General features: G+C 45.6%; 1 protein-coding gene across 2 annotated transcripts; it reads left to right on the top strand.

Moving 5' to 3' along the window:
• The first annotated feature begins 2,501 nt into the window (after positions 1–2,501).
• Ss18l2 (SS18 like 2) lies at positions 2,502–6,570 on the top strand. 2 transcript variants are annotated; one of them, XM_045136767.1, is made up of 3 exons: positions 2,502–2,646; positions 2,760–2,827; positions 5,674–6,570. In XM_045136767.1, the coding sequence occupies exons 1-3, from the start codon at positions 2,578–2,580 to the stop codon at positions 5,759–5,761; spliced, it is 225 nt and encodes a 74-aa protein (XP_044992702.1). In that variant the 5' UTR covers positions 2,502–2,577; the 3' UTR covers positions 5,762–6,570. The 2 variants fall into 2 exon arrangements, with proteins under 2 accessions (XP_044992702.1, XP_004662066.1); XM_004662009.2 differs by having other exon boundaries at positions 2,760–2,836.
• Positions 6,571–7,650: the final 1,080 nt, after the last annotated feature.

Genomic DNA, 7,650 nt, shown 5'->3' with positions numbered 1-7,650 from the left:
CCTGAGAGAATTTACAGGAGCGTCTCTTTTGATTTGGGGAAGAGGGGAGGAGGGCGGAGAGAAAGAAAAAGAAAAATAAGGTGGGCTGGATAGTGGTTAAGGTGCTTGCCTGTGAAGCCAAAGGATCTTGGTTCAATTCCCCAGAACCCATGTAAGCCAGGTGCACATGGTGGCGCATGCATCTGGAGTTCGTTTGCAGTGGCTAAAGGCTCTGGCGCGCCCATTTTGTCTCTGTCTCTCTCTCAAATAAATAAAAATAAACATTTAAAAAGAAAACGCGTAGACTGGAGAGAAGCGCTTGCCTGTGAAACCTAAGAACCCCGGTTCTAGGCTCGATTCCCCAGGACCCACGTTAGCCAGATGCACAAGGAGGCGCACGTGTCTGGAGTTCGTTTGCAGTGGCTGGAGGCCCTGGCACGCCCATTCTTTCTCTCTTTCTCTCTCTGCCTCTTTCCCTCTCTGTCTCTCTCAAATAAATAAATAAAAATAAACAAAACTTAAAAAAAGAAAAAGAAAAAGCGTCCCTGAGTAGCAGGTCATTGTGTAAAGGACAGAAGTGTGTTTCAGAGAGATATTAGCTTGTAACGCCAAAGAAATCTATGTGGAGCTGGGCGTGGTGGCGCACGCCTTTAATCCCAGCACTCGGGAGGCAGAGGTAGGAGGATCACCATGAGTTCAAGGCCACCCTGAGACTACATAATGAATTCCAGGTCAGCCTGGACCACAGTGAGACCCTACCTCGAAAAACAAAAGGGGGGGAGCTCTATGCAGGCGCGGTGGTACATACCTGTAATCCTACATGTATAAAGACCTCCATGTGGAAACTAGCCATGGTGGTGCCTGCCTTGGCTTCAGGGACCATATGTCAAAAACAAAACAAGAACCTGGAGTCATAGTTCAGTGGGTAAAGGTTCTTGCTGTGTTGAGTGAATGAGAATATTTACTCTGCCATTATGTGTTGGAAAGAGGTAACTCGTGTTATTTTACAGGGACTCACAGTTGAGAGATTGCCCTGGATTTCATATGAGATTTAGGACTTTGAACAGTGTTAGGACTGGTAAAGACCATGGGATGTTCTTTCTCTCCCTCCCTCCCTCCCCCTCCTCCCCCCACTTCTCTCTCTCTCTGTGGCTTTTTGAGGTAGGGTTTCACTCTAGGCCAGGCTAACCTGGAATTCGCTATGTAGTCTCAGGGTGGCCTCAAAGTCATAGCGACCCCCAAGTGCTGGGATTAAAGGCATGCACTACCTACCACACCCGGCTGACCATGGGACTTTTAAAGTTGGACTGTATGCATTTTGCATCATGAGATAGACAAGGGTCAGAATGTGGTGGTTTGAATGTTAAATATACCCCAGAGCCTCCAGTATTTGTGATTAAGCCTCATAATTAATACCTAGCTGATAGAGTCTTGCTGAAAGAGATGTGTCGCTGGGGGCTGGCCTTGGGACTTGATAGTCCACAACCCCCCCCCTTGCCATTGTTATCCAGCTCATTGTCACTACTTCCCCTCTGCTTCATGTGGATGATACCAAACTGTCTGCTAGTAGAAAGATGAGATGGTTTGGGCTTGGTGACACACATCTTTAACCCAGGCAGAGGTAGAGGATCGCCATGAGTTCAAAGCTAGCCTGGGACTACAGAATGAGTTTCGGGTCAGCCTGGGCTAGCGTGAAACCCTACCTCGGGAAGAAAAAAAGGGGTGGACAGGAGGCACAAAAGAAAGTAATGGGAGGAGATTATTGATCAAAGTAATGTGTGTTTAAAATTACCAAAAAGAGAAGAGGGCCAGGATCTCCCTCCTACAAGAAGTGGCCTGTGCTCCTTGTGCTTCAGCGACAATCAGCCATTATAAGCACAACCATCAAGAATGGGTAAGACGCTGTAGTCACTTCACATGGCCCGCGAGGATAACACAGTTCCCTTACTGCACCCCGCAGTAAACACCTTTGCAGTAAGGTGCACAGGGGTGACTAAAAAGATTCTAAGGCCACACTGCCTCTATTCCGATTCTAATGGCCTTTAGTAGTTATGGGACTTTGGAGAAATGACTTCAGTTGTTTCTAGATCTGGAAAATATTAGCGTATTTTTAGGGATATTAAAAATAGTAAGTATTGTCATGGCCCAGAGAAAAACTAAGCACTTTCAAGTTTCCCCTCTGCAAAGAGTAAAGCTAACTTCGGCGGTTTTCTTGCCTCACAAGATCTGACAGAAGGCGATGCCCAGGGTTCACGCTACACAGGCGACACGTGGGCTTGGCGCCATCCATGAATCCTGTACGACCCAGAGCCATCCAAGCGCCCACGCAGTCACTTTCAGAACACCGCCTAAAACCCAACTCGCAGACCCGCAGGTGAGCCAGGGACGCGGCCCCGCCCCCCATGTAAGCTCTACGCGCTGCGCTCTCACAGCCAATCACAAATTTCTCCCCGCCCACAGGCCGGCGGATCCAATCAACGCCGAGAGCGTGTCTCCACCCCCCCCCCCGCGCGCGCAGGACGCGGCGGCGCAGGTAATGCGTCATTAGCAACGCGCGGGCCGGCGGCTCCGGGGGTGGGTGCAGCGTGGATCTTCACCATGTCGGTCATCTTCGCGCCTTCCTGGCTGCGAGGCACGGCGAAGATCAATCAGGACATCGTCCAGCGGGTGAGTGTCGCGCGCGCGGGCGGATGTTGGGTCTGCGGAGCGGGGGACCTACCGGGCTGAAACCAGGGCATGGGGACCAGGCCGTCCTGACGTCACCTCCTCGTATCTTTCAGCTCCTGGAGGAGAATGACCAGCTGATCCGCTGTATCGTGGAGTATCAGAACAAGGGCCGAGCGAACGAGTGCGTGCAGTAAGTTCCTTCTTCCTCGGAGCCCGAGCGGAAGGGAAGCCCAAGGACCAGGCCGCGGCCGTGCGGAGCTAGCGGGCTTGGGGCATGGGTCTCAGATGAAACTCATTTAAGAGGTTACTTAGTTACTTGAGACCAGATAGCCAATGTCAAGACTGGAGTTAGACGTGGCTCCCTCTTCCAAAGTCGGAACTTTTCACCATATAAAGGCAGCTTCACGTGAAGATGACCGGAGGGATGGGGTGGGAAGCGTCGAAAGACCGGACTCAGGGGAGAGCCATGGGCTCATCATCGTCTCCCTCCCATTCCTGATAGTAAGAGAATTAGACCGTTTAATCTGCGAAGTAGGGTAGGGTCTCACTATAGCCCAGACTGACCTGGAATTCACTATGTAATCTCAGGCTGGCCTCAAATCACAGCAATCCTCCAACCTCTGCTCGGATTAAAGGCGGGCCCCGCCTCGCCCAGTTTGACTTGTAGTCTTTGACATGCGCAAAGATCAACCAAGGATTTCCAAGTTATGCCTAAGAGAACTTCTGCATAGGAATTTCGTGTGCTCCCACTAAAGTGCAAAGTGAGAGAAGTGAAGACTCCATTTCTTTTTTTTTTTTTTCACATCTGGACTAGGGATGATGCCTCATTAGTTACAGAAAATGTATTTGTTATGGAAGTATTGACGAATGCCATACTTTCTCTGCTCTCTAAAAATTAAAAAAAGGCGCCGGGCATGGTGGCGCACACCTTTAATCCCAGCACTTGGAAGGCAGTGGCAGGAGGATCGCCCGTGTGTTCAAGGCCACCCTGAGATTACACAGTGAATTCCAGCTCAGCCTGAGCTAGAGTGAGATCCTACTTAAAAATGAAAACAAATGATCATAAATGTTGGCGGGGATGTGGAAAAAGAGGAACCCTTCTACACTGCTGGTGGGAATGCAATCTGGTCCAGCCATTGTGGAAATCAGTGTGGAGGTTCCTAAAACAGCTAAAGATTGATTACCATATGACCCAGCTATAGCACTCCAAAGCATATATCCTAAGGACCCATCTCATTTCCTTAGAAGTACGTGCTCAACCATGTTTATTGCTGCTAAGGTATGTTCAAATTACCTTGAAAAATTACCATAGTTACTAAATGTCCATGTTAAACATAAACACCCCAAATGGACATCTCTACTATCCATCAAGGTACTCAGTGGGCATATGACTTTTTTTTTTTAAGCAGGTAGTAATTTTAATACTGTTTTTCGAGCAGCTAGCCAGGACTCTCACCTGTGCAAAGCACCATTGCATTTCAGTGCAGAGAAAGGCAAGAGTGACAGGCACTTGTAGACAAAGATGGACTTTTTCCTAAGAATGATCTTGTTTGTTTTATCTTTAACTGTCTTTTCCTTTCCTTTTTGTTGTTTGTTATTTTTTTTTAATTTTTATCAACATTTCCATGATTATAAAAATTATCCCATGGTAATACCCTCCCTACCCCTATACTTTCCCCTTTGAAATTCCATTCTCCATCATATTACTTCCCCATCTCAATCATTGTACTTACATATATATAATACTAACCTATTAAGTACCCTCCTCCCTTCCTTTTTCTTCCCTTTATATCTCCTTTTTAACTTACTGACCTCTGCTACTAAGTATTTTCCTTCTCACGCAGGAGCCCAATCATCTGTAGCTAGGATCCACATATAAGGGAGAACATGTGGCACTTGGCTTTCTGGGCCTGGGTTACCTCACTTACTATAATCCTTTCCAGATCCATCCATTTTTCTGCAAATTTCGTAACTTCACTTTTCTTTACCGCTGAGTAGAATTCTATTGTATAAATGTGCCACATCTTCATTATCCACTCATCAGTTGGGGGACATCTAGGCTGGTTCTGTGCTCAGGTTGATCGTGGAAGGATCGCTTGAAATTGTTTAATAGTACAGGAAGTACTACCTGGAAATACTTGAGTGAGGATCGGGGAATGGTAGCACAAAAGATACCAGCTCTTTTGTGGAACTGTTCTAGACTTTTGAATGTAGAGAGAGAGGAAGTGAGTAATAAGACAGATAACAGTACGTGCATTGGATTAGAAGTAGGAAGCTGAATTAGAAGAAGTAGGAAGCACAGAGTGCTACTCAGTAGAAGAGTACTTGGCTCATTTGTGTGAAACTTGGGGTAGGGTAAGTGTCGGGGGGTGCTATGTTTTAGAGTATCTCTAATAATGTGACATTTGAGTGGAGAGCTGAGGTGAGGAAACCAGCTATGCAGATAAGTAAGGTAAGAGCATGTGGTGGAAAGGCACCCTTTGCAGGAGTCACCAAGGAGGCGCTGTGGCCAGGACTCAGCCAAGGGAAAGCCACAGGGAGTAACACAGACTCCAGTCGCATAGGGGCATGGGAAAGGCTCAGCTTTCCCTGAATGAGGTGGTCCTTGGAGGATTTTAAACAATTATGAAATGTTTGATTGATTTGAATTGAGCAATGATCACTCAGACCCCAGAGAAGAGAACAGGGCTGCAAAGTTCAATCCAGGAGATTGAGACTACTGCTATAGTCCAAGCAAGAAATAGTGGCTTATTCAAGGCCACCCTGAGACTACAGAGTTAATTCCAGTTCAGCCTGGACCAGAGTGAGACCCTACCTCGAAAAACCAAAGAAAAAGAAAAAGAAATAGTGGCTTAGTCTCTGACGTAGCAGTGACTGGCTACAAAAGTGAGAGCGAGTGAGGCTCTGTGTATTTACTCTGTGGTTCTCTTAAACACTGAGTCATCTAATCAGTGGTGCTTCCCTTCCAGCTTTTTGTTCTTGGTTGGTAAAAACGAGCCTCTAATTTTGGCCTGCTTTTTCCCCCAGGTATCAGCACGTGCTGCATAGAAATCTCATTTATTTAGCAACCATTGCAGATAGCAACACAGCCATTTCTTCAAAAGCACCAGAATAATCTTCCTGGTGGCCAGCATGAGGAATGACTGAATGTGGATCCATCCCCTGTGAGACAGAATTGTTACCAGCTCAGCTATTTGAAATATGAGTGAAGATTGTGTGGAAGTGTGAAGAAAACTATGAGCTCACTGTCTTCTCAATGTAAATATTAAGGAATTGAGCAAATCCCTCAAGAAGACTGTAAGGCATTTAGGTATGTGACACCAGTACCACTTTCAGTCAGCAATTAACAGTAATTCTAGTTATTATCGAATATCATGTGATGATAAGTGATGCAGTGATTTCTTCAGTACCACAAAATGTCTGCTGATTAGTCTGAGTTTGGATCAAAACTATGTCACTACATTACATATTGTTCATATCAGTTTAACAATACTTAACAATTGCCCATCATCATCATCATCATCATTATTATTTGACCACTTGTTGGAAAAAACAAATAAGTCATTTGTCCTAGAATTTCTCATGTTCTAGAATCATTCAGTTAGGTTCTTGTAGTCCCACTATGCCCCACTGCCACCGACGTTTCCTGTATACTGGTAGATGTAGAGATGTATTCAAACTCGGGTTCTGCAAGAAGGTGACAAATGTCTCATTTGGGTCACGTAAGGAAGTGACCTGATTTATTTTCAAGTGTCCAACAGCCTTTCATTTATATTATAACCCAGCTTTTAACTCATTAGGAATGACATAGGTGATTTTTTTTTTCTAGTGTTGTCATTTCTTCTGCCATTTTTAGCTGTATCCTATTAAAAAATAAATAAAGCTGGGTGTGGTGGTACACATCTTTAATCCCAACGCTTGGAACATTGAGGTAGAATCACTATTGAGTTTGATGCCAGTTTGAGACTACATAGTGAATTCCAGGTCAGCTTGGGCTAGAGTGAAACCCTACCTCAAGAAACCAAAAGGTAAATATATTTAAAAGAAAGACCTTGGGCTGGAGAGATGGCTTAGTGGTTAAAGCGTTTGCCTGCAAAGCCAAAGGCTCTTGGTTCGACCCATGTAAGCCAGATGCACAAGGGGGCACACGCATCTGGAGTTCATTTACATTGGCTGGAGGCCCTGGCACGCCCATTCTCTCTCTTTTTCTCTCTCTCTCTCAAATAAATAAAATATTTTTAAAAACAAATCTTTCTCTCTCCAGACTTATTTCAAAGATGACATTCTTATAAGTGAATCCAATATCAAAACTCTTCTTTTTGTTGGGCTCAGGGGTTGCAAATCAAGATGGTTATAATATGCAAATATGTGAAAACCCATTTAAAAACCTTTAAGTTTATGTACATGTGTTTGTTGTGGGAGGGGTAGTGTTAGGGCCTCTCAACACTGTAATGAACTCCAGACTCTTGAACTACTTTTTGCATGTGGCTTTACATGGGTGGCTGGGGAATTGAACCGGGGCCAGCAGGCTTTGCAAGGAAGTGCCTTTAACTGCTGAGCTGTCTTCCCAGGCCCCAAGCAAATCCATTTTGAATCCCAGCTTTGTTCCTTAACCTCAGATTTCTGCTTACCTCTGAAAAGGGTAATGAAAATCGCAGCTACCTCCTGAACCTGCAGGATGAGAGTGTAGTTTTGAGTTGAGCATATAATAAATACTTGGTGTCCTTTAGCTGTTATGTGATTGTTAGTCACCCTGATTGGGTGCCTAGATTAGGGGCTGCGGAGATGGCTCACTACATAAACACGAGTCTGAGTGACCAGCCTGGATCCTCAGACCTCACACAAGAAGCCAGAATCTTGTGGCTTCTGTAAAGCTAGTGCTCTTGCCGGCGATATGGGAGGCAGAGACAGGAGTGTTTCCCAGAAGTTCCCAACAAGCGCTGTGAGGACAAGAGCAGTTGAGCAAGGTCAAGAGAAGCCTCCAGCAGTGAAGGTGGAATGGGG

Source organism: Jaculus jaculus, chromosome 17, assembly GCF_020740685.1.
Source record: "Jaculus jaculus isolate mJacJac1 chromosome 17, mJacJac1.mat.Y.cur, whole genome shotgun sequence".
In the NCBI taxonomy this organism is placed as follows: Eukaryota; Metazoa; Chordata; class Mammalia; order Rodentia; family Dipodidae; genus Jaculus; species Jaculus jaculus.
The sequence above is the reverse complement of the archived record's forward strand: the minus strand, read 5'-3'. Positions and strand labels throughout refer to the sequence as shown.

What these genes read in the sequence shown, in the direction of transcription:
- Ss18l2 (XM_004662009.2), top strand. Translation starts at nt 2,578, where the DNA reads ATGTCGGTCATCTTCGCGCCTTCCTGGCTGCGAGGCACGGCGAAGATC. An exon ending in ATCAGGACATCGTCCAGCGG is followed by an intron (nt 2,647 to 2,759) that starts GTGAGTGTCGCG and finishes CGTATCTTTCAG; the next exon opens with CTCCTGGAGGAGAATGACCA. An exon ending in CGAGCGAACGAGTGCGTGCA is followed by an intron (nt 2,837 to 5,673) that starts GTAAGTTCCTTC and finishes TTTTTCCCCCAG; the next exon opens with GTATCAGCACGTGCTGCATA.